Source organism: Gopherus evgoodei, chromosome 9, assembly GCF_007399415.2.
Source record: "Gopherus evgoodei ecotype Sinaloan lineage chromosome 9, rGopEvg1_v1.p, whole genome shotgun sequence".
NCBI lineage: Eukaryota > Metazoa > Chordata > Testudines > Testudinidae > Gopherus > Gopherus evgoodei.
This window is the reverse complement of record NC_044330.1, coordinates 69,613,463-69,637,638: the sequence shown is the minus strand read 5'-3', so window position 1 is coordinate 69,637,638 and position 24,176 is coordinate 69,613,463. Positions and strand designations below refer to the sequence as shown.

General features: G+C 51.8%; 2 protein-coding genes across 4 annotated transcripts in view; both read right to left on the bottom strand.

The window, feature by feature from the left end:
• Window positions 1-852: 852 nt before the first annotated feature.
• Window positions 853-4,548, bottom strand: TIMM8A (translocase of inner mitochondrial membrane 8A). Its single transcript, XM_030576223.1, has 2 exons — window positions 4,297-4,548; window positions 853-2,568 (listed from the first exon to the last, which is right to left on the bottom strand). Exons 1-2 carry the CDS (start codon window positions 4,510-4,512, stop codon window positions 2,407-2,409), a joined length of 378 nt encoding a protein of 125 aa, XP_030432083.1. The 5' UTR covers window positions 4,513-4,548; the 3' UTR covers window positions 853-2,406.
• A 1,278-nt stretch (window positions 4,549-5,826) lies between these two features.
• Window positions 5,827-24,176, bottom strand: part of BTK (Bruton tyrosine kinase) — a 29,832-nt gene continuing 11,482 nt past the window's right edge. For all 3 annotated transcript variants that reach the window (XM_030576213.1, XM_030576212.1, XM_030576211.1), the window contains 18 exons: window positions 23,712-23,903; window positions 22,751-22,849; window positions 21,748-21,816; window positions 20,413-20,494; window positions 17,400-17,528; window positions 17,178-17,242; window positions 16,305-16,486; window positions 15,664-15,726; window positions 13,110-13,164; window positions 12,004-12,086; window positions 11,709-11,836; window positions 10,475-10,549; window positions 10,011-10,182; window positions 9,454-9,670; window positions 7,526-7,590; window positions 7,022-7,140; window positions 6,720-6,877; window positions 5,827-6,341 (listed from right to left, as the gene is read on the bottom strand). In XM_030576213.1, the coding sequence (XP_030432073.1) occupies window positions 6,270-6,341; window positions 6,720-6,877; window positions 7,022-7,140; window positions 7,526-7,590; window positions 9,454-9,670; window positions 10,011-10,182; window positions 10,475-10,549; window positions 11,709-11,836; window positions 12,004-12,086; window positions 13,110-13,164; window positions 15,664-15,726; window positions 16,305-16,486; window positions 17,178-17,242; window positions 17,400-17,528; window positions 20,413-20,494; window positions 21,748-21,816; window positions 22,751-22,849; window positions 23,712-23,852 (1,974 nt within the window). In that variant the 5' untranslated portion in view covers window positions 23,853-23,903 and the 3' untranslated portion in view covers window positions 5,827-6,269. The remainder of the gene's footprint in view (window positions 6,342-6,719; window positions 6,878-7,021; window positions 7,141-7,525; window positions 7,591-9,453; window positions 9,671-10,010; window positions 10,183-10,474; window positions 10,550-11,708; window positions 11,837-12,003; window positions 12,087-13,109; window positions 13,165-15,663; window positions 15,727-16,304; window positions 16,487-17,177; window positions 17,243-17,399; window positions 17,529-20,412; window positions 20,495-21,747; window positions 21,817-22,750; window positions 22,850-23,711; window positions 23,904-24,176) is intronic.

Here is a 24,176-nt window from a genome sequence, read left to right as displayed (position 1 = left end):
GTGGAGTGTGATCCCTTCACCCCAGCACTTATCTTGTGGGGTGGGAGGGATTATAAACCTGTTTTTGGTAATCACCCAAAACCCATTTGCTCAGTTACCAAGAGTGCCCCACAAAGCATTACGGCTGATTGCCACAGAAGCAGTATAGTGCACAAAATAAGTACTGCTTGGGAGAGACTAACAATAGGGACAGGTATGAAAGCCTGAAACTGTAACCAGAAGGGGAGTTCCTCATAGATTACTTATTGCAAGGATGGTTGTGACTTTGCTACTTGTTTTAGTGCCTGAAAGATGAGTATTATTCTATACTCTCATCTTTGTGTTTGCTCTCAGAAAAGCCCCACTGTTATTCTAAGGGTATGTCTACCCTGCACAGTATAGATACTCATGCTGGAGCAGGGGCTCTGAAACCTGGCAGGAGTGGGAGAGTCTTGGCACCCAGCTGGGAATGTCCATAATGCTATTTTTAACCCTAGAGCTTGAGTCGATCCAGGCTCTGGGACTCAGTGCCTTGGGTTTTTCTTTGCAGTATAGACATACTCTGTGGTGTGAATTTACATACAAGAATCAGAAAGCTGTTATTTAGAGATTAGCTCTGTCCTAGGATTGGCTAGAGATAATAAGAAAGTTGACTTGTCTCATTGGTCCAGTCAGTCACTTGTTCTCTGGAGGATACAAGTTGTGCAAGACTGCAGTGGAAACTAGCCCAAGAACCTGCTCATATATCCAAGCAATGGCTCAGAAAAATAATCACTGTAGACAACTGCTACAAAAGGTGAAGGCCAGCTATGGCACTTCTCCCCTGGGTAGGTAATACACAGACAACTTACATCGGTAAGCACTGTCACCTGATGAGGCATATTAAAGTACTGCTTTATTAGCTTCCACTGTAGAACTCAGAAATAGCAGTCACAACTATGCTCAGCAGACAGGCAGGAACATGATTTCAATAATTTATTTGGGGTTTCCCGGGAAGAGTAATAGCACAACTAAGCTTTTCAGTTGCTGATTTTTCAGCAACCTGTGTAAGAGGAGATGGAAGGTGTTTTTCCTGTGGGAGAAAATGTTTGGTTCAGAAACCCCAACTAGAATCACTCCTCTTGTTGGATGAGTCTCTACAAAGGCACAGAGGATCAAATGGTCATGAGAACAAATTTCCTTCTTATGAGAGGTAGTAGTCTGGTTAGATAAGAGAGGTTTTTGCCTAAGGAAATCTGCACCATTTTATCTGCTTTGTGGATGAAGTGGACTTAATCCCTTTTCACAAACACTAGATTTACTAAGTGGTGGATTTCTTTGTTTTTTAGTTGGCAGAGGAGCTGATCCAGTCACAGAGGCCATGAAAGACCACTGTGAACAGCAAATCAGAGTTCACAATAGGATATACAGGCTTTCAAGTCAGAACAGATCCATTGTGTTTATTTGTAAGAACTAGCCTGCATATTCTCTCTGCCCAAAAATTATTTTATGGTGAACAAAATGGAGGAGGCAAGGAATGTGCAGAAAGACTGCACCCATGGCAGAGGTGAAAGGTAGGTCTGACATCCCCACCAGCCCTCCTACCTAAACACAACAAGCTAATTTAAAAAATTGATCCAATTAATATTTATGCCAGTGATCAGGAGAAAGCAGTTTATGGAACAAATCAATTTTAACAATGTTGCACTTCTAGTTGAAACAACTGTTACTTGGCCACATGACTGACTATCTTAAATGAGGCTTAAAATCTCATCCCATAGCTACATCCTTAGGCAAATTCTTCTCTCAAATGACAGTAGAGTGGTGCAGTCCTGCAACCCAAGCTGTTGTCTTCCCCTAGCCATGCGGAAGGCACAGATCAACTCAGCTGCAGTCTGGTTTTAAGACCAAGATTCACTAGTCTCTCTCTTAGGGGAGGGTTAATCATAAATGATTCTGAATACAGGACCATTTAAGGTAGTGGTCCCCTTCCTAATCTTCACTTAGTGTTTCATTCCCCACTGTCTCCAGTACTTGAATACTTCCTCCTAGATATCTTGGTGTGCTCCCCTAGTTAAACATTTTGGAGTTAGTGTGCTTGACCTAAGAAGTACTGTCCACACAATCCCAGTGTGAAGCCAGTATATGAAAGGTAGTCAGTGGGAATGAGAACAGTACACCACCAAGTAGAGTAGTAAATATGCATCTGTTACAGGCTCTCTTGTCTAGCTGTGATTTTCACAAGATTGGCATTTTAAAGGACAAAACAAAAAGCTGATCTCAGCTCATTCAGATGACAGGGCACTCTAGAATCTGATAGAGGAAGGAGCCAACCTCCCCATGGCTTGTCTTCTATAGCTGTCCCATCAGCCGCTCTCCTTTTCCTCTCTCTCTCCCATTTGATGTGCAGTTCTCTGTATTAAGGGAACAGAGAAGTCCATGCCCTGCTCAGTCAGACAGGCTCTCTGAGAAGGCTGACTTGGATTTCTGTGTCTGCTCCAACCGGTTCAGAATAAACTGACTGGTATCTATGAAGCGCTCAACACAGTTCACAAAACAGGTCTCTGCCCGACTGTCCAGCTTGGGCCCAGGCTTGTCCATGCATTTCTCCTGCTCAAGACATGAAAAGAACCAGTCAGAGGAGGAGTCAAGAAAGGGTCACCACCTACGCAGTTAACACTTCACAAACAAAAAGGTTTGTTATTTGGAACAGCAGATCCATCATAGGCAGTAGCTTTGGCAAAGGGGAAGGTCCTGGCTCTCTCCCACCCAGTGCATGCTTTGCCATAATGCTTACTGGCCCACTTTACAGTCAAACCTAAATAAGCTGACACCTACAAGCCTGAGAACTAAGTCAACTAAGAGGGTGAAAACCTGTGTTGTCAAGCTTCTCTACACTCGACACTTAGGCTTGGTCTACTCTACACAATAGAGTTAGTCAATATGAGGCAGCTTACATCGACTTAACTCTGTAAGAGTCTATACTAAAATGTAGCTCCCACCACTGTACCCTGCTCACTCCATCAACTTAATAACTCCACCTCTGCAAGAGGCGAAGCACTTAAGTCGATGTAGTTAGGCTGATGCAGTGTCAGTGCAGACACTGGGTTGCTTACGTGTACTGTTGCTGCCTTTCAAAAACCCTGAAATTCCCCACGCTTACTAACCTCAGTTAAAGTGGTGCAAGCGCTCCTGATGAGGAGACACACCTCTGACCCAAGCAGCATAGGGTGGATGTGTAAATTCAATTACTGAGGTGATTGTGTGTCCACGTAACTTAGGTTGACTTAATTCTGTAGACAAGACTTGCCCCGAGTGTACAGACACCTGCCCCTTCTTCTCAGCTTGCTCCTGTCTTGTCCGTTGAGGTTTCCAGCTCCTGCTGCACAGTTCCCTTCACAGAAAGCTGCACCTCTGCTCTCCCTGCATTTTCTACAAAGAATGGCAGCTCCAGCTATTTTGTCCCTGGCTTCCCCCGTCCTTGGCAAGGGTCAGCAGTTACTGAAACACTACTACTTTGTTCAGAATTTCTGCCTACCCATGGCAAATAGCCTAGACTCTACTAGTTTGACACGTTAACGCCAAGTTTCCTCTTATGTTCAGCAAACGTGCTCCATTTACAAGTCAAGATGATTTCCCCAACAGCCTGGGTATACCGATTGCAATGCTGCTGCTCTGTCTCACTACCAGGAGTAAAGATGCAATCTCTAGCTGAAAGTTGTTTCTGGGGCTAGAGTTTAAAGGCGGCTCCCTGGCTCTATCCCAGAGGATAATTACAGTTATATATCCGGGTTCCCTCCTAGCCACTAGTCTCAAGGACTCTCCGGGTATACTACCCTAACACTCTTAGGGTTATGGGCTCCTCATCCATTCACACCTGCAGTCTTCTTGTGATGTGATGGACATTTGGATACACGCTGAAATTCTGTCTTGCGTTTCCCTCTCCATCGCCACCCACCAGCGCTGGGGAGACAGGTTACTGGGACTGGACGTGCCTCCGTGTTCTCCAGCAACATCCCCCCCCCACACACACACGTGTAGTGGGGAGTTCCTACCCCTCTCACACAGCGAGCCTCGTGTTAGTGCCTAGAGCCCTCTACTCTCCCGGACGCTGTCAGCACAGCCCCAGATGGAAGAAGGGGGTGGAGGCATGTCAGCAAGGGCCGCACCTGCGAGATGCGCGCAGCTAGCTCCGGATGGGGCAGGGGGCGGGGACCCCGATCACCCCCGAGCGAGTGGAGGGAAGTGATGGACCCCCATTCCCCGGGGAGCACCTGGGGCTGCCGCCCGCTCCCTCTCTGCCGGAGAGACCCGCCCGGCCCCGTCCCCGGCCCCTACCCAGCACAGCTCGGTCATCTGATGCACCAGCTGCTGGAAGCGCTGCTTCTGGGTCTCCACCTCGATGAAATGCTGCAGCTGCGGGTCAGTGGCGCTCAGGCCCGCAGGGGACGAGGCCTCCATGCCGGGCTCCGGGCACACAGCTCGCCCCCGGGAGCGACCTTCACGTGTCTGCCAGCAGCTTGCTCGGAGGGGGATGATCACCTCACCGCGCATGCTCAAGAGGGAAATTGTCCGCACTGCGCATGCTCGGAACATCCTCACTATTACCCCTGGGCTACCAGGCCTCGCTCTCGTGACGAAGCCAGTGACGAACCAATCCGCGCGCGGCGGATGACCCAAGGCGCGCGCCTTCATTCACGAGGGTGGGGGTTGGTGTTCAGAGTGAGTCTGCAGGGCGGGCTCAGCCCGGGGAGGGAATCAAAGCGCCTCTGCCGCTTGGGGAAGCGAAGCTGCTGCGCCCTCTGCGGGCCGGGCCGGGTCTCCGCGGGCAGCAGCCTTTGCCCAGCGTGGGGTGCGGGAGGGCGCCCCCCAGCCAGCTCCTGGGGCCGGGCTCTGGCCAGGCAGGCCCGGGGCACAGGGACCAGATGTCCAATACTTGTGGCTTTGTCTTATGTAGGCGTTAGATTTGCCAACCCGCAAGGATTGTCCTGGAGTCTCCCAGAATCGGCATCGATCTCCCTGGGACTACTGACAGCAATGGGGAGATTTTAATAAGCTATGTTAAGAAAATGACGTCATGTCAGGCTGGGGGGAAAATCTCCGGGAACAGTTCATCCCCCACCTCCCGATTTTTCACACTTGCTGTCTGGTCACTGTACGTGGGGGAAACATGGCCCAGCCAGTCTGTGCCTGTGGGGCTGGGGGCCTGGGTGGTGGGTCCCAGGGAGACGTACCTCAGCCAGCCCATGCCGATGGGGGTGGGGGGCTGGGCCCAGGCCCAACGTGTCCCAGCCAGCCTGCATCTGCAGGGTTAGGGGCTGGCTGGGCAGGTGCTGGGCTGCAAGGAGACACCTGTGTCCTGCCAGGCAGGTCACTCAGGCCAAAATGCACCGCACAGTAGGTTGGCATAAGTCGCCTCGTCTCAGCCTCTGTGTGCATGTGTCCATGCTCCGATTTGTCTTTGACCAACATACACTCCCCCTTGCTGCAATGCAGCAAAACCACCTCCCTGACTGACAGGTAGCCATGTGGTCCTACTGGGGATGATGCTGTGAAGGTGCAGATACTGTGCAACCTCTGTCAATCCTATCAGTCCTCCAACAGTTGTCCCATAATGCCTCATTGCCTGCAACAGGGACCACTTTGGTCACAATTGTGATCACCACTGACGGGCCATGGAGATTGGAAGCCATCCCCCATCCCAGTATTTTGGAAATGCCTTTTCTTGATTGCCCAGAATGGCAAGCACACCTAGTAGCACTCTCTTGTTGTGGGCCACTGCCTAGCCAACCATACCAGAGCTGCACACTAGACAGGCTCTTTCCTGGAGTAGACAGGAGCTATTGGATCTCAGTGACCCAATTCCTCTCAATTTGTACTGTTTTATTTTACAAAAATCCCTAGTTTCTATGTCTCTTTGATCAATCTCTGTTCGTAGTTCCTGCATGGGCCATTAGTACCTGGCTATTGCCATTTATAATCCCTTCAGTCTCAGCTGTAGCAAGAGCCCAGTGCAGCAGTGAAGTGCTGCTTTCAAGGATCCTTTCTCCAGGGAGGTTCTTGATCTGTACCTATAGCAAGTGGGTTGCTATTCTCTTTAGTACCAGGAGGGCTCCAACACGAGTTGTTGGATTGTGGGAGAAGCTAGGGTCCGATGCTGTTTGGTGGATCCAGATTTTTTCTGCCTTTCTAGGTATGGCGGGCTCTTTTAGGACTTTTCCGGTGCCTGTTAGGGCAGGTTTGTTAGTCACAGAAAAGATAAAATGGCAAAAATAAACACTAATAAATGGCAGCTTGGTTCAAGTAGCAGTTCAGGGTTCATCATCTGTTATCTCGAGGATATTTCCCAAAAGGACCCTGAAGGTTGGTCGCTCATCTGCTTTCTGAAACAAAAAAACGCAGAGAGGAAAATACCAGTGAAGTAGAAACCCATGATTACATAACTACTGGAGTCTTGTCTATGCTAGGAAAGTTTCGCTGATGTAAATATACCAGCAATAACTGCATCTGTACCAGAAGGATTTTGTTGATTTAGCCATGCTGGTAAAAAAAATAATCATACCCTTAACCAAGTCAGCTATACTGTATAAATTATAAGTGTAAAACAGGCCTGTGATAAAAAGCTTCTTTCCCTTCCTCCCCCCTAGGACCAGATGGCATTTGCTAAGCAAGGTTGGGTCCACTGGATGGAGTGACTATGCAGACTTGCAGATGGGTTGTGGCAGACACGAAGAATGTGTACTGGTGGGAATAAGGCCTACCTCATGCCAGCAGCTGTACATGATGGCATAAATTCTTTCTGAGGCCAGCTGAGGCCGATAGAGACGCAGTCCTTGGGTGACATGTTCTGTTGTCTCACTGTTGTTAAACCTCTCATAGGGCATCTTTCCCAGGGAGTAAACCTCCCACATCAGAACCCCTATCAAACAGAAATGTACATGGACAGTTCATGGGGCAGAAAGAACACAGGATCATATCGGAAGCAGTTTCCTAGAGGAGCTGATTCTCTCATTCAACCACTCTTTCCTTGTCAGCAACTTGAAATTTTGTCCTCTCAACTCACCAAAAGCCCAGACGTCAGACTTGCTGCTGAACTTGCTGTACAGAAGGACCTCTGGGGGAGACCACCGGACTGGAAATTTGGATCCCATGGAGCTTGTATATTCATCATCTAGGACATACCTGCAGTAGATACACATTTTATGTGATTTTGCTTCACGCTTTTTCCCCAGTCATTCACTCTTTCATCTAATGAACCTCTCCTGCACCCAGTCAAGCCTGAAGGGAAATGGAAAGACAAGACAGAGACAGAGCGGGAGGAAAATACACATGGATGAGATGGATGGGGTGGAGGAGCGAGTGATCGGGGAAGAGACAGGAAGAAGGGAGAAAAAGCTTGGTGAGAGATTTGGATGAAGAGAGGTGAATACAGCGAAATGGGAGAAAAGAAAAACAAGGGTGAGAAGGAGGAAGAGAGTGAGAAAGGGATGAAGAAGATAAAAGAGATGCAGAGAAAAAGTGTGAAAGAGAAAGGAAGAGAGATGCATGTGCATGCATGCAAACTGACCTGGAAAGGCCAAAATCGGAGACTTTCACAATTCCTTGGTCATTCACCAAACAGTTGCGAGCAGCCTGTAGGCAGAGATGGGAAGAGTCATAGTATCAGCATTGAATATGGCATATGAAATACACAAAGCCCTTCCCCAAGGGGGAATCACTGCAGCAGTGACCATCCCCCATATCAAACAATGTGCCTGGCACAGAATGGCTTGCTTTGGTCTCCAGGGGCTCAGAGGAAGGCACTGGTTGCCAAACCACAGCACCATGGCAGCTAATGTCATGGAGGAACATGAACTAAGATTTCTTTAGGTCATGTTATTGACACACTAACTATGGGGAGAAGAGGACTGAGCTTAGCAGAAGTTGGTGTTTCACCCAAGATATGTCAGAAAGACTTGGCAGATACAGATGCACCACAGCTGACACCATTCCTGCATCGCTACAAGGTAGATCAGGCCAGGATGGAGATTTTATGAGCAGCATTAACCCTATTCACCATCTTCCCAGGTCCTTTAACTAACTCTCCAGCATCAGGATTGGAAATGGAAATTCTGCCTACATGTTACCCAGCTGAATGGTTCATTTTAGCTCTTGTATTAAATTTGCAGCCTTCTGTCTCAAATATCTCTCAAGTGCTGAGGCCCTGACTTTTAAAGCTGTCTTCGATTTTGCAATGGTAGTTTATGGATGCCAATAATTTTTCTCATTTTCACATCCACAGGTATTTACAGGTCTGTTACATTAGAGCTTTAACTACCTGATACGGGGGTCCAAACAGACAGACATCTAGGTGACGTTAACTGCATTGGCAAATTTCAGATGTAAAAAGAGAGTCCTGCTTTTAAAAATGCGGTCCTGAGATTTGGCCTACACTTAAAAGTTAGGTTGACATAGCTAGACATAGTTACATCGATCCAGGGTGTGAAAAAAACACAACCCTGACCTAACTCCAAGTGTAGACACAACTCTGTTGATGGAAGAAGAGTGCTTCTGTTGATGTAGCTAACTTTGGGGAGGTAGTGTACCTATACTGACATCAAAACCCCTTCTGTCTGGGTAGGTTGCATCTATACTAGGGGGGTACGCTGTCATAGCTACGAAGACACAGCCTGAGTCTGTTCTTTTTTCTACTATATTTGACTCAAACAGAATCCTGCCTGTGTTGCCTAAAGCAATGTCTACCACTGCCTGAGACCAGAGAGATCCTCCAGCCCTACTTATTTGCTGAGAACACCAGGTGGGCAAAAGTGTGGTTGAAAAATCTTGTGCTTTCTTCAGTCTCTCTACTAAACCACAAGAGGAGCAGAGGCTTAGGAGGGCTGGACTGTACATACGGTACACACTTCTCATATTCTGGGAGGGAAAGGAGGGTGAGAGAGATGCTTTGCAGAGAGAAGGCTGCATTGCTGCCTCTACATGCTCATGGACAAGATGGACTCAAATCAAACTGGTCAAATTAATGTAAAGGAATATGTAGAACTTGCTTCACTGACTCAGTCCATTAGTTCCTCCAACCCAAGATCCTCTCCAGCAGTAGATGAAACCGTCAAAGTATGCTAAGCCCTTGGCTCTTCCTGGGAGGAAATTCTTTGCTGACCCCTGCAGCAATCCGCTGATTGTCCAGAACATGAGATTTGAAGTTGATTTTTCTCCCTATCTTTAATCTACCTAACTACAACTACGATCAACCATTGAGTTGTCCAGCCCAGGATATGACTCTGACCTCCCACATCAGTGACTCTCACAGGGTCATTACACCCTAAGTGAAGAATCGTTTCCTGTTATTTGTTCTCAGTTCACCACCCATTAGTTTCACTGAGGAGAACTAGATGTTTTTTGGTTTGTCTGTAAGTTCAGCTAAGGCTTCTTTAAAGATAACCAGTGATTCTCACAGCACAGGACATGTGTCACTCATCACGTTCCTTAGGATCCTACCAAGTCTCGGTGCAGGAACTGCTTGGATTCCAGGTACTCCATGGCCTCACAGATGTCCTTGCACATCTCCAGCAGCTCAGAAGGCTGGAACCGCCCCCGGGTTTCCCGCAGGTAGCTCAAGAGGCAGCCCTTGGCCATGTACTCAGTGATAATAAAGATGGGGCGCTGCTTGGTGCAGACACCATACAGTTGTACCAGCTTCTCATGTGACAAGTTCCTGCATTGTAGGACAAGAAAGGAAATTAAACTTCAGAAAGTGGCTGAGGAGATGCTAGGAGCATGGAGACTGAGATCCTGGCAAGGGCAAGCATTCCAAAACTGGCACCTGCTAGCAAAATTGTGGGGAGGAAGCTCAGGAGGTGGGAATGGCAGTGGCCTCTCATCGCAGAACAGGGCGGTTCCTCCAGGGCAGGGTTGGTGTCCATAGGTGGAGCAGTGCAGGAATGACCAGGAGTGAATGAACCTGGAGGATGAATTCTGAGGATGTAGCAAGACCAAATGAGACATCTCTGTAGTAAAGACCCCACAGAAGACACACAGGATTTGTTGCCACTTACATCATGACTTTGGCTTCCTCAATGAACTCATCCTCTGACATGGAGCCCTCTCTGATCATCTTGATGGCCACATCAAACTGGCCTCTCCATTTCCCATGCTTGACCACTCCAAACTGCCCAGTACCCAGCTCCTTCAGGAAAGTCAGGTCTTTCGGGTCAATCTCCCATGACCCTGTAACAAACAGCAGCATGGGCAATGATGTGGAAGTAACTCACCTGGACAAACATATGCATAAGAAGGGATGCTGTTGGGAAAGGTGCAGGTGTACTGACTGCAGGGAGACCTCGCAGCCACCCGAACCCTTGCCTGTCCTAGAAGGGAAGGAACCTGGTAGGGGATTTTTTAAGAGCTCTGGCAGGGGAGAAGCACGTCACTGCAGGGAATGGTGCAGTAGCACTGAAGGCAGACACAAGTGGTAACATGCAATACCATCACACACATATGGAAGAACAGCGGGCATTACCATAGCCCAGTCCTGCTGTGGAGGGGGCATTCTTTCGTTGTTGCGACACAGGGTATTTCAGTCTGGAGATGAGCCCTGAAACACAGCAAAGGGGTTACAGTGTGATGGAGGTACATCCCTGCTGTATGTACCCCCTGACGTTCCAGAAAAGAAGACGCAACTCCAGCATCCACCAGAAGACAAGGATATTCTTGCATCAGCACAAACCTACAGTCCTTGCTTTGAATTCCAGCACTGCCTGTCCTGTTGTGCTTTCTGGGGCCTAGAGTGTGACAGCGTTCAGAAATGGGGTGCCACAGGGTGGCTGGCCCCTTTAAAGGCAGTCAGACCAGTCTTCCTGTCTTTAAGCCAAGTGAGCCCACCTCAGGCCACCTGTAAGCAATTAGCTGCCAACCAACCTCCTGTGCAGTCAATTGACTAGCGAGTCCCTAGGAGTTCAGTTGGGGGGTTGCAGGCTTACAGAGAAGGGCTGCTCCCAAAGAGAGGCACTCCTAGAGACACTAGCAAGAGAAGGTTTCTGCCTACTGAATTCTCCCACCCCACGGAAAAGGACTAAGGTAAAAAGAGGCCCCTCACCCGGGGGCTGGTTGGATGTCATTAGCTACCGCTGGCCTGACTTGAGGAGCACTGCCCAACAGGAACTCTGCTCAGCTCTAAGGAGGGCTGGACTCTAAGCAGGAACTCTTTTGTGGGATTCTCATTACACCAAATAAATCAGACTCCAGGAGAAAGGGAATATTGTTTCAAGCTCTGGATGTGAGTTTTTTATTTCTGAATCCAAGGAGAAGGGGGAGAATGCCAGCAGGGTCTTGGTGTGCCACAAGGGGGTGCTCTGGGATGGCACCCTGCCACTGGGAGCATTCTAGTAGACCAGTCCCTGCATGCTTGTTCTGCGCACAGTAGCACCACCGAATGCAAAGGTAGAGTTTCATCCTGGCTTCGCTTGGACTGTTTCACCCTCCTCTGAATTGCTGCCTCCTCTTTGAGAGGTGGTTTCTTATCATGCCTGTGGGCTTCTGTTCTTCTAGGGACCCCAGCGATAGGGAAGGGGGAAATCATGCCATGACATGAATTGTTTCTCCCTTGGGTCCTGCTGCCAGAGGTCAGCTGGATAGGGGAGCCTTCAACCCCTTCTGGTCCCATTGCTGGAGAGGGAGATGCAAAGCCTGGGTAGGGTATGGGGCCCTTACATAAGTCTGCACTGCCCGTGTCCTCTTTCCTCTTGCGTACTCACCTGCAGAGTTGTGCTGATGGTACATGATGAGCTCCGGGATGGTGTTGAAGAGGTGCTTTTCTGCCAGGTAATACTGATTCTGAGGTGTGGAGCACACCACATAATGGCGGATGACTCCTTGCAGGTCCCTGCGGAGCCAATCACACTCCGAGTCAGTGACTGAGGGGGGTGCCAGCTAGTGAGGGAGGTTGGCCTGGAAAGCGGGCATCAGAGCCGGGGGCAGCAACGGGACAGAAATGAGCCAGTTGTTGATACTGTGTCTAATGAAAGGAAAACAGCCTTGGATGGTGCTTACCCGGAGGACTTGGCAAACACAGAGACTGTGTATTTTCCTGTCTTGCTGGTGGAATCTCGGACAATGTAGCCTCCTTCTTTCCCCTGAAACACAGAGAGAGGGGATGACGGGATTCAGCATGGAGGACAGGGTTGGATGTCTGTGAGGAAACAAGGGATGGAACTAGAGATTCCAAACCCTCCCCCCCCAAACACACTCGTACTCATTCCACAGGGGAGTGGACAGGCAAAGGTTAAAGTGAACTGGGTTCTGAGGAGCTGGCTCACTGGAAGGGGGTGAAAAGAGGGCAGCGTCTCCACAATCAAATGGGGAGCCCAGCACAAGCTCTCCTTCCCCTCAGCCTGGAGTAGATCCCTTGGGTTCATTTTGCTTTGTCTTCTGACTGGATTGTTGGATTTGGCCATCCCTGCCTGGGCTGGGCTGGGGCTAGTGGACTCTGCAGTGCAGCCCTCTGGGACCATCCATCTCTGCCTGATTGGCAAAGCCATTCCACAGCAGGATCTGCGCTGCCTCCTAGTGTTAGGAACATACCCCTGCCTAGCTCAAAGGAGGCAGCAGCTTTATAGTCTTGCACATCATGCCTAGGGTGACCAGATGTCCCAATTTTATAGGGACAGTCCCGATTTTGGGGTCTTTTTCTTATATAGGCTCCTATTACCCCCCACCTCCATCCTGATTTTTCACATTTGCTGTCTGGTCACCCTAATCGTGTCAGATCCTCGGCTGCTGTAAAATGACCCACCCCACAGACTTCCATGGAGCTACCATGATCAACACCAGCTGGGGATCTGGCCCAGCCTCAAGATGATGTTAATTCCTATTGAAACAGCATCACTAGCCAAGCCAGTGCCAGCACTTCTCTGATCCTTTCAGCTGGGATGACAGCGAGGTTCCACTGCTTCTAGCAGAACATGACAGCTTTGCTGTGTCCTGCTGGGGTTCAGAGGGCAAGAGCCAGAGCAAGGAGAACATGCTGTGGGGGTGACACATAGCTTTCCTTGCTGGAGTGAATTGGGTCTGGGCTCTGAGAAGAGCCCAGCAAGGACTGCAGTGGAGAAAGGCTCCAGCAGAGCTAGGTTGCTTATTTTTGCTGATGTCTCAGTCACCTCTTGCTTCAACAGTTGCTCAGCTTGGCTCCGGGTTATGTTTTTTGAATACCACCTGGAACAAGAAAACATGGCTGTGATCAGGGAGAGGCCCCTGGACGGGAAGCACTGTGGGGGTGGACACACAGCTCACTGGTGACACAGAGGTAGGGTGACCATACATCCTGTTTTGGCTGGGACAGCAGGGCTGGCTTTAGAAAGTGCGGGGCCCAATTTGAACATTTTCAGCGGGGCCCCAGCAGGGATGACTTAAAAGAAAAAGTTAAAAAAAGCCTTTCCATTTCTTAGCAACAGGTTCCCTATAAAAAGTTCTAATTTAAGGGATGTGCCACAGTATGTATTTTTTTATACCAATAGGGTTTCCATATGTCCATATTTTAAAAAATTCCTCCTGGATGGCGATTTAAGAACCAAAAAGTTGGACATGTCTGGGAAAATACGGATGTATGCTAACCCTACCTAAAGTTCTTTTTTAAAAAGATGGGTCTGAATTAGAAATGAGATCCGTTTCACATGTCTGGGTCCCCACCACTCCCTGAGGGTGTGCTAGGGTGACCAGATGTCCCGATTTTATAGGGACAGTCCCGATTTTTGGGTCTTTTTCTTAAATAGAATCCTATTACCCCCCCACCCCCTGACCCAATTTTTCATACTTGCTGTCTGGTCACCCTAGGGTGTGCACGTGTGGGTCCCAGCTGCTCCCTGCCCCCCCTCATTGAAGCAGGTGTGCAGGGTTACTGCCCTGGGAACTGCAAGGCACCAGTGGACATGGGGCAAGCTGGAGGCAGGGCAGGGGCTGACTGGAGGTAGGGTTGGCAGAGCTGGAGACAGAGAAATGCGGAACTGGCTGGCTTCAGGCAGGGGTGTGTGGCAGGGGTTGGCTGGAGACAGGGCAGGGGCTGCAGGGCTGGTGCGGGCAGGGCAAGGGGTGCAGCAGGGGCTGGCTGCAGGGAGGGGGTGTGGGGATGGCTGGAGACAGGGGGTTGTGGGGTTGGCTGGCTGGCTTCAGGCAGGGCCGCAGTGGGGTGTGGCATGGGTTGGCAGGGCTGGAGACAGAGAAGTGCGGGACTGCTGGCTTCAGGAAGGGGGGTACGGCAGGGGTTGGCTGGAGACAGGGCAAGGGGTGTGGGGCTGGTGCAGGCAGGGCAGGGTGTGTGGGAGAGGCTGGCTGTGGGTGGCGGGGCGGGGCTGACTGGAGACAGGGCAGCGGGGGCGGGGCTGGCTGGAGACAGAGGCTGGTGCGGGCAGGGTAGGGGGTGTAGGGCTGGCTGGAGATGGGCGGGCAGGGGGTGTGGGGCTGGCTGCGGGCAGGGCAGGGGATGCGGGGCTGGTGCGGGCAGGGCAGGGTGTGTGGGAGGGGCTGGCTGCGGGCAGGGGGGGTGGGGCTGGCTGGAAACGGGCTGGTGCGGGCAGGGGGGGCGGGGCCGGCTGCGGACAGGACAGGAGGTGCATGGCTGGCTGCAGGCAGGGGCTGGCTGTGGGCAGGGCAGGGGGTGCAGCAGGGGCTGGCTGCGGGCAGGGGGCTGCGGGCAGGCTGCGGGCAGGGGCTGCGGGCAGGGGGTGAGGTACAGCCCACCCTGTATGGTGAGTGCCCCCCTCTTCCTCCCTCCCCCACCGGGGTAGCAGCAGCAGCCCGGGGCTCAGGGGCTATTTAAAGGGCTTGGGGCTCCCCTGCTTCTACCGCCCCGGCCCTTTAAATAGCCGCGGGAGCCCTGGGGAAGTGGCGGGGCTCCAGCGGCTATTTAAAGGACCGGGGCGGTAGAAGCAAGGGGAGCCCCGAACTTTTTAAATAGCCCCCAGAGCCCCGCAGCCCTACCCAGGGCTCCAGCAGTGGGGCTCTGGTGGCAATTTAAAGGGCCTGAGGCTCCAGTCCCTGCTGGGAGCCCCAGGCCCTTTAAATTGCCCCCTGGGGAAGCCAGGCCACCCTGGTACAGTGCACCAGCGGGGCTTGGGCGCGGGTCGCGATTCAGGGGAATTGGTTGAATTGGCCTAAAGCCGGCCCTGCGGGACAGTCCCACTTTTCAGCTCTGTCTCAGCCATCCCTACTTTTTCACCAAAACTGCACATTTATCCTGGCTGCAAGGCAGAGCAGGAGAGCAGCAGCTGCTGTCTGCAGGGGTCAGCTGAAGGCAGCGGTGCCCACCAGCAGGAGAGCAGAGAAATTTGCTGCTGGCAGGCAGCACTGCCTTCAGAGCTGGCCACCCGCGTGGTGTGGAGGTCAGCCCCCGCCACGGGCAGTGTCGGGAGGGCAGCTCTTGCGAGCCCTGTGCGGGGCAGGGGGTGGGAGCAGAGAGAAATATGGTCACCCTATGCAGAGGGCCTGGTTGTTCGGGAGGCAGTCACCATTCTCCAGCCCCATGTTCCAGTGCTATACCCTCAAGCAGGCCTGTGACAAAAGCACAGTAGGAATGAAAGGCTCTGGGGCTCTGTGTGGGGCAGAGGGTATGAGAGCGGCAGGGGACTCTGATGTTAAAAGCTGAACTCTACGACTTAATAAAGAGAGGTCTCAATGAAGTCCGAATCCTCAGCTGGCCCTATGGCTTCTCATACTCACTCAAAAATCTCCAGGGAATTCTTGGCTTCAGTGACGTAGTTATTGGGAATGTAACCTTGCCTCCTACAGGAGAAGAGAGAACCCATCAGACTCTCCTTAGGGAAATCCTGGTGGAAAATGGCCACAGAGAGATTAAAGCCCACTGGGGCCAAAGAGTGTCTCTCCATGGACTCCAGTGGGCTTTGGATCAGGTTGATACCAAGGGCATGCACAGCCAGTCCCTTGCAGTCCTCCTCCTTCCTCTGAACCAAGTGAATGAGCTGCCTCTCCCTCCCTGACACTGGCACAGACTGTTAGCCTGCGCCATGGAGCTGCAGCAGGCCTGGGATGGCCCCACCCAGAGGGGGCTGTCCCCAGCACAGACTCTGCCAGCATGTGTCTGCATGGTGCAGCAGAGGCTGCCTACATTTAGTTTTCAGTGAGCAGGATGCTGGGGACAGTTCTCCACTGGCTCCTGCACCATTCTGAGGGAGGCACCCCCATGTGTGGGTGAGGTAGTTGCGTGCAGGGGTACGTGGGCATGCATGTGCTCTGGGGGTGCTCTCAGGAGGGGGCTAAGTGTGTGCAGGATCGTGAGTGTACAGGGTGATGTGTGGCTGAGCTAGGTCCCTCCCCCACATTATCCACGCCAGGGCTCTTACCCATTCTTGTCCCGGGCTCTCCACCAGGGCAGGTTGCTCTCCTCCAGGACGAAATACTCCTCTCCTTTCTGCAGCTGCAAGTCCTGGGCATTCATTGGCTGGTAGTCGTACAGTGCCACCACTTTTTTCAGCTCACTCGCAGAGCTGGAAGACGGCTCGGGAGGCAATGGCTTCAGCATCATCTTTGCAGGGTGTGAGGAGGCACAGAACACAGTGAGGGCCCAGCGTCCTGCCCCTCACCGCGTGCAGTACAGAGCACTGTTTTAGGGTTGGGTCCCTGAGCGTGCTACCCCGGGCCTGGCACTGCCTTTGTCCCATCTCAGCTCCCCCTGCATGTTTCTCCAGTGCACTCACCTGCACCCAGGAAGGGATTGAACCAACATGTCTCCTCTTGGGGTCTTGTTCATTGAGTCCTTACAAAATATGTACAGCTCCTCTGGCCTGTCCAAGCTCTAAGCCTTCCTTCGCTCAGGGCTTCACCTCTCCCCAGGGTCCCAGTTCCCTCTCAGCAGGGGGGTCTTGCCAATCCCACTCTGGCCCCAGATGCAACCTTCCCCCAGGCCTTTTCCTTGCCCCCCTAGGCTCAATTGCCTCCCCTTGCCACAGGGGCTCCACAGCCCTCCTCCCTGGGGTTCTGCTTGAGCACTCTCAGTCTTCCCTAGCTTGCCAGCATCAGGAGCCTGGAACAGGAGAACCTTCCTGCTGGCCTCTCTCTCTCTTCCTAATGCTCAGCAGGCTGGCACACCTGGTGATCCTGGAGCCACCTGTTCTGAAATGCCTTCGAAAAGGCATGGCTGGTCCCAGTCCCCCACTGCTCTCCAAGGGGACAGATCACCCTGTGATAAGTACTGATCCCAGCCACTCCTCTCATACCTGATCCTCCTCAGGGGTTGGGGGAAGAGGCTTCTTTGTCTTGCGATGAGACCCGGTCTTTAAACCTTTAAGATAAGAAATGAATCAAAAGAAGAAGCTGAAAAACTCATCAGGGTCAGTGGCTGGTGAGACGCTCGGAAGGTGATCCGGACCTGCCTTCCAGAGACGAGGCGAGGAACCGAAGCACAGAGGAGGGGCTGGGGGTGGAAGGTGGTGTCTTACTTCCATTCCTGCTCTCCAGGACCTGGCAACCCATTGCGTTTTTGGCTGTCTGAGAGCAGCATAGGTACTGGCCATCAATCCAGAAGCAGGGGTGGTATTTCTGCACCAGGTCGTTGTTGTAACGGATCACTGCAGCAGAAGAGAAAGCCTGTTTGTACAATGGGCATTGCCTCCTCCACAAAGGGTAAGAACTTCACTTCCTAGGTGCTCCCAGAATACAATTAATAAACAATCAGATGAAAAGGATGGGAGGCTCCTTAGTAACTCACGTCAGCTCTTCACTCAATGCTCCCCTTTTGAATCACAGTCGCACCTACCTATTTTTTTTCTATCTAGGCCTTACTCTCACACTCAGTACTTGGACATCTGAGTGTCCTGGAGAGCCAAAGCCCAGTTCCCCCAAACTGTCAGTTATCCAAAGGCTGGATCTGTCCCCCAGGGTTTGACCGAAGCTGCAGAGCTCCTACACAGAGCTGCAGAGCCTATGGGAAATCAGCTGGCTTTTTATCACCTGGGCACCCCGAACACAGACATCAAGGCCTGCTGGCCCGATAACCCAATCCCCCATTACCTGAAACCTTCAGCCCTCCCTCAGGACTTCAGGCAATGGGGATTGGCCTGTCTCGTGTTCAGTCATTCTTCTTCTCCTTTGGGTGCCTTTTCTCTCTGACTGGCTTAGAGAGGGGTGAGACAGGCCTGCTCTCCAGCAGGATGTACCTTGGTCTGCTGAGGTTTGGCAAGTCCTGGCTTTCCAATGGTCTTGAAATCAGAGACTCCAGTGGACAAGCCAGGACCAGACAAAGGGGAGTGTGAGAGGGTTTTAGAACAGCTCTGAGACCATAGCACCTTGTACCCCTCAGTGTGCTTGGGGAGTTGGTGGTGGATCTGAGTGGGCTGAGTTACTGGCAATACTACTGATACTTCAGCAGCTGTGCTGGAAAGACAAGAGGGGGGAAGACATTAAAAACTATATGCTCAGCCCCAGTAAGCCTGCTTTGCATTGCCCCAGGAATAGAAACCAGACAACTGGCTTGGTTGTCCAGCTGTGGACTCTCCTTGTGCAGAAGGATCCTTCAGGGGAGTGAAGCCAGCACAACACTGTCCTCAAAGCCCCTAGCTTGGGGGGATGGCTGAGAGAAATGAGTGTGGCTGGAACGCCCTTGCAGTCCTGCAATCCCAGGCTGCTAGGACAACGCCTTTGAACTGCGCTGATGGCAGCCCTGAGGCTACTCTACGATGTTCATCAGTACCAGGCCTGTGTCCAGTGACTGGAGGGTCAGGGAACCGTAAAAGGCATGCCCATGCTGCAATTAAACACCCGCTGTTGGCCCATGTCAGCTGAGCCGCGCTTATGGGGCTCAGGCTACGGGGCTGTTTAACTGTGGCGTAGATGTTTTGTCTTGGGATGGAAAAGAGTCCCAGAAAGCAGGCTCCAGCCCAAATGTCTACAGTGCATTAAACATCCCCCTAGCCGACACAGGCAGCCACGGGTATTTAACTGCAGTGCTGACATACTTACAGCCATGTTTGTGGTTCCCCTTCCCTGAATGGTTCCAAATGGCCAGGCCTGAGGTTCTGGCCCCAGGAGTCCAGGCAGCAAGAGGCTGGGCTGGTATGATGCCCATGCATTAAAATAGAAATGCACAAAGGCTGGGAAGTTTCAGCAGTTTGCTCTGATGAGCCACATACCCCAACAACATGATTATGCAGCACACCCTGTGAGCAACTCCCCCTGGAGTCAACAAGAGCAGCTCATAGCCAGCTGCTGCACAGTCGCACTAAGGGCCTGACTGTGTAATTACATCCTGCCTCCGGCAGACCCCTTCCTCCTTTAGCTCAGAGCAAGGGAGAGAAGGGGGCCCCTAACTCAAACTCTGTAAAGCCCTCACTCTCCTTGCACAGCTGTCACTGTACTGGCCTGTTGCCTTTCCAAAGAACTGCTGTGGGAAAAGTGACTATGGGTGGTTAATTCTGAAAGCTGCCCCTTTTCTCCCAAATGGGGCCCACTCTAGCCCTGCAACTGGAAACTCCGGTGTGCTGAGGAAGTTCAGCTCTGGATCTGGAGACACATCCAGGGCAGAGGAGGCTGCTAAACTCTGTGTGGTGGCACTGGAAATGTTAATTTCACTCCCTCCTTGTGCAAGTCTCACTTTGCCTGCCTGTTCAGGAGCCTCTCCTGATTCAGAAACCCCTCCAGGACCAGGTACTAAAGCAGCTGTTCTGTCCTTTTTACTAGGCATCAGATGCACCGATGTCCCCGCACGCAAGGTTCCATGACTGTCATGGCAAACTGTCACAGATGGTACTGCGGCACAGCACCACCCCTCACTGGAGGGACACTCCCTCCTCTCCCAGGAGCCAGAACCAGCTAGTCCACGTGTTCTCTAGCAACAGCCCTGCGTTCAGTGTGTGGCACTTGATGGGCAACCAGAGTTCTGTTATTCTGGGCTGAGTTTGGCCACTGAAGACAGCAGTTGCTGAGGAGTAACATTAAGGGCTCCAGCGTGGAGAGCTGAAGGCACAGCCGATGCAGGGGTATGGTTAATGGGGAGACCAGGGCACACTGCCAGACAGAGTGGAAGCAAGTGGTAGGATCCAGGCAGAGTAGTGTGAACACAGCACTGTCACCCAGCTGAAGAGCTGATCTGAACTACAGGCTTTGCTAAATGCCTGCTGTTGAAGAAGATGGGGGTTGGCATGCAATAACTGACTTCCCCGTTATCAGACTGACATCCTTCCGGCTTGCATGTGTGAACTTCCCTGTGTCATTTCAGACAGCTAGTCTCCCCCCTCACATGCAAGCCCACACACACACACAGCTCCATCAGATTTCAGCTGCCCACAAGTGTTACAGCCCTGCTATGCTGCATCATTACAATATGGTCCCAGCTCAAATGAAATTATGATGATTCTAGCCCAAAGCTGATGTCATTGCCCTGTGCGGAATACAGGCACCTGCCTTGCCCGATGTAAGGTTTTTTAAAAGGTTTAATTGTGAAAGCCAGAGACTCACCATTCTTCAGTTGGTGGATCCAGCGTTTGCGTAACTCCTCTGTCGGGGAGAAGACGTAGAGGGGTCCTTCATCATACACCACCTGCGAGACAAACAGACTTACGCTCTCCAGAGCAGCCAGGGGAGAAGGTGGGGACAGGGGCCTTTAATCTTTTGCTGCAGAGCATAACCCCTTTAATTTTGTTCTGGCCCCTTTGCTGTGCTTATGAGACTGTGACCAGGAGGTTATAAATAAGCCCCTTCCCCCAAGACTTTCCACTTCCTCCTTTGACTTTCAGTATGTCAGGGGCTGCTTTGTTCACCAAACGGGACTCAGACAAGCAGAGAATGGACAGGGAGCTTATGGGGCCCAATTGCAGTTTATGACTGGATCAGAGATGGGCTAAGGAGGGGAGATTCATATGGAATTCAGTCCACAAAGAGCCAAATGTCTTTAAGTCTCCAGAACTAGAATCCAGAAAACTGTGTCCGTTTGTAGCTAACCAGCTAACCAAGATATTGGAGATGGGCCTGAACCAAATCCGCAGATTTGAACACCCTCAGATCCAAACTCTGCAGCAGACCCTAGGTTCTCTTGTGGGTAGAACCAAAACTCTGGATCTGAAATTTGGGGGAAGTTTGGATCTGGATTCAAATGGTGCACCTCACGCCCAGATATTCACCCTGGCTCAGACACCAATGTACCTACCACATTACAGCCAGCACAGTAAAACTGTGAGAAAGTTACTGTATAAGCAACACTATATAATAGAAACTAAGGCTACGTCCACACTATGAGCTGGGGTGTACGAGCTCGTTGAGCTACAGTGAGTATAAATAGCGTTGCCACAGTAGCACAGGTGGCAGCAAGCTGAGCTGTGCCAAGTACATACCCACTGGTTTCACATCAACATCTAGTTTTTATTTGGTCCCCGCAGTGTCTGAGTACCTCCCAGTCCCTTAATGTATTTAGTCTCACAACACCCCTGTGAGGTAGGGCAGTCCCATTATCCCCATTGTACAGATGGGAAGTTAAGGGTCAGAGGGACTAAGGGTTTGTCTACACTTGACAGTTAATTCAGATTAAGGTTGGGTGCGAATGCAAAGCACAATAGCTATCCCAGATTAGCACCCTGTGTGGGTACTCTGATTCTGGAGTAAGAGCGCAGTGTTCCTGGTTAGCCTACCCCACTTTCAAAGTGGTTTAAGCACAGCACCTTGCATGTGATCCCAGTACAGCAAAGCACAGGAACACTAGCCCTACCCTCCACCCCATCCCTGCTGCCTTCTCATGCAAAGCAAGGATGAGCTCATTGCAGCCAGCACCAGTGGGAGCTGAGGGGAAGAGTGACTCACCTGGAAGGGGTACGGGAACCGCTCTATAATCGAGATCTGCTCCATCTCATTGTAATCCTCCCCCTTTCTCTTCGAGAGACAGACAGAGAAGGTGGATTTATAGTCTGGAGCATTGCTACCAGTGCCTGCAGTACCCAAGTACCAACCCCTTAGCTTGGATATGCACAGTGTCCTGTTGGCTCCACAGATTAGAGCTGTATAACGAATTTGCTGTGTGCTCTATGGCTCTGGATACCAGGGCTTTGTAATACAGGCAGCTCCCCGGTCTTTGGAGATTTGGGATCTTAATCTGCTACAGCCTTTCGCCACCCTCTGGCATGTCAGAGCACACAGACCCTGCCCATTGCCCAGGCACCAAGGGATCTCAGAATGAGGCCTTTGGGCCAGTATGAGAGCTAACAGTAGACAGAAAAACCCAAAGCCTGCTCCCCTGACTCTGCTTCTCCAGGCATCAGGGCTGGGAGAGGCCTATGAGATTGGGAAAGCAGCTAGCAGTTACCCCCTACACCAGGACTTGCTTCTGGCGTATGCTCTACCTAACATCCCATTTGTCATGACAGAGCAACAGGGCGAACAGCCACGCAGTGGGGGCCAGTGTGCCCAGATGACTAGAGTGCAACCTCCAAATGCCCATCTGGAAATGGAGTGGGAAGCTCCCACATTTTCTGAGGACTGAATCAGGGAACCTCCCACCAATGTCCTAAGGGGACTGGAAAAGGCCTTGCCCCCTAATTCCCTAGGGGCCTGCAGCCAGAAGACCCCACCTTAATTCCCCAGAGGAACTGCAGCCAGTTCCTGGGGGGCTGACATAGGACTCGACTCCCTTTCCACGAAGAACTGGGGCAGGAATCTCCCCACAGGGGCTGGGCACACCCTGCAAGTACGGTGGGGAGAAGGGCTGCCATCGGCCTGTGTTCCTGCCAGGGACAGCTGGGCTGGGAGGAAGCACTGGGGATGGGAGGAGGGGGGCAATGTCAGCAATGGGGACATGTTCCTTTCTTACCAGCACCTGCCGCTCCAGGGGAGGATTATTCTCTGGAACCACTGTCTCCACACAGGTGATTTTCTCTATGTCCACAGACCCCTTCTTACTGCCTCGTCGCTGTAAAGGAGAACAAGGGAGAGGAATTGGGGGGAGGGAGACAAGACCCCCATGATTCAGACCCCCAGAATTTAGCACAGACCCTACCCCCAGAAACCTACACGTAATTCCCACTGACTTCAGCATCCAAGGGCAGGATTTAGCCCAGAGCCTGATACTCCTCTCCAGCAGTTCCTGGAGCCATCACAAGGTACCACCAGCAGGTTCCCTGGAGATCCTGGGATGTTGGGCTCTGAGCTGTATTGGCAGTCTCCTGAGAAACTGCATCAGGAATAAATGCCTGGAAGGGCACATGCTCTTTTACCCTGGTGAGCAGGGAAGGCAGCTGTCAGCTCCTAGACTCTGTTGCAGCCCCATGACACTAGAGAGGGATGTGAGCTGCAAAGTTTGGGCATGGATCAGCATCTGGGATCCAAGCTTCCCCAGAGTTTAGGAGGAGGGGGGGAGGAGGAGAAGGAGAGGGGAGCGGGGTTCCCATTATACAGAGAGAAAGGGGCCAGCCACTAAGCTTGGAGTCTGATCTGCACCCAAGCTGGCTGCAGGGTTAATCTCTAGGCACCAGCCTGGACTGTTACCCCAGTCTCCATCTCTGCCTGAACAGAATGTACTGACACAGTCGGACGTGCACAGTGATTAGGTCAAACCTCAAACCCATACATTTCCCTTCCCCCTCACATCTATCCCTCCGAGCACCTGCCGCACTCCTGGCCTGCTGCCACTGGGAGTCATTGCTTGACCCAGGGAAAGAGTGTTTCTGTGTCTTCCAGCAGGGGATCAGACCCTGGTGGGGCTAACCCTTCTGCAGAGCCTCCTTTGCCTCATTAGCGATGTCCCCTGCTTTTCTGTAGGCCCTTGGACTCACCCCACGCTCAAAGTCGTACTCGTAGTAGGAGAGCTTGCTTTCTGTCAGGAGGAAGAGACGCTTCTTGAAGTTGAGAGGAGAAGTTTTCTTCTTCTGCTGCGAGCGCTTCAGGAAGATGCTTTCCAGGATAGTGGAGGCCATGTCTTTCTCCTCCTCCTCTTCTTCCTCTGCACCGCACTTGCTGGGCTGCCGCTGCCAAAGCAAAGCAGAGACGGGCCAGTCAGTGAGCAGCCCACCAGACACTGCCAGATCATCATGCAGAGTTCTAGACCTTTGCCCATGGTCCAGTCCCACAATTGTCATTGAAGTCAATGGGACATCGTGGATGCTAGTGCTCTGTCAGCTCATACTGTCACCTGGGGAAGGCAGAGCGAGATCCCAGACTGGCATTTTGCACCCACTTCGACTGGGATCTAAGTGAGCTGAAGATGTTAATATCTGGATACATGGTCACAAAGACGCAAA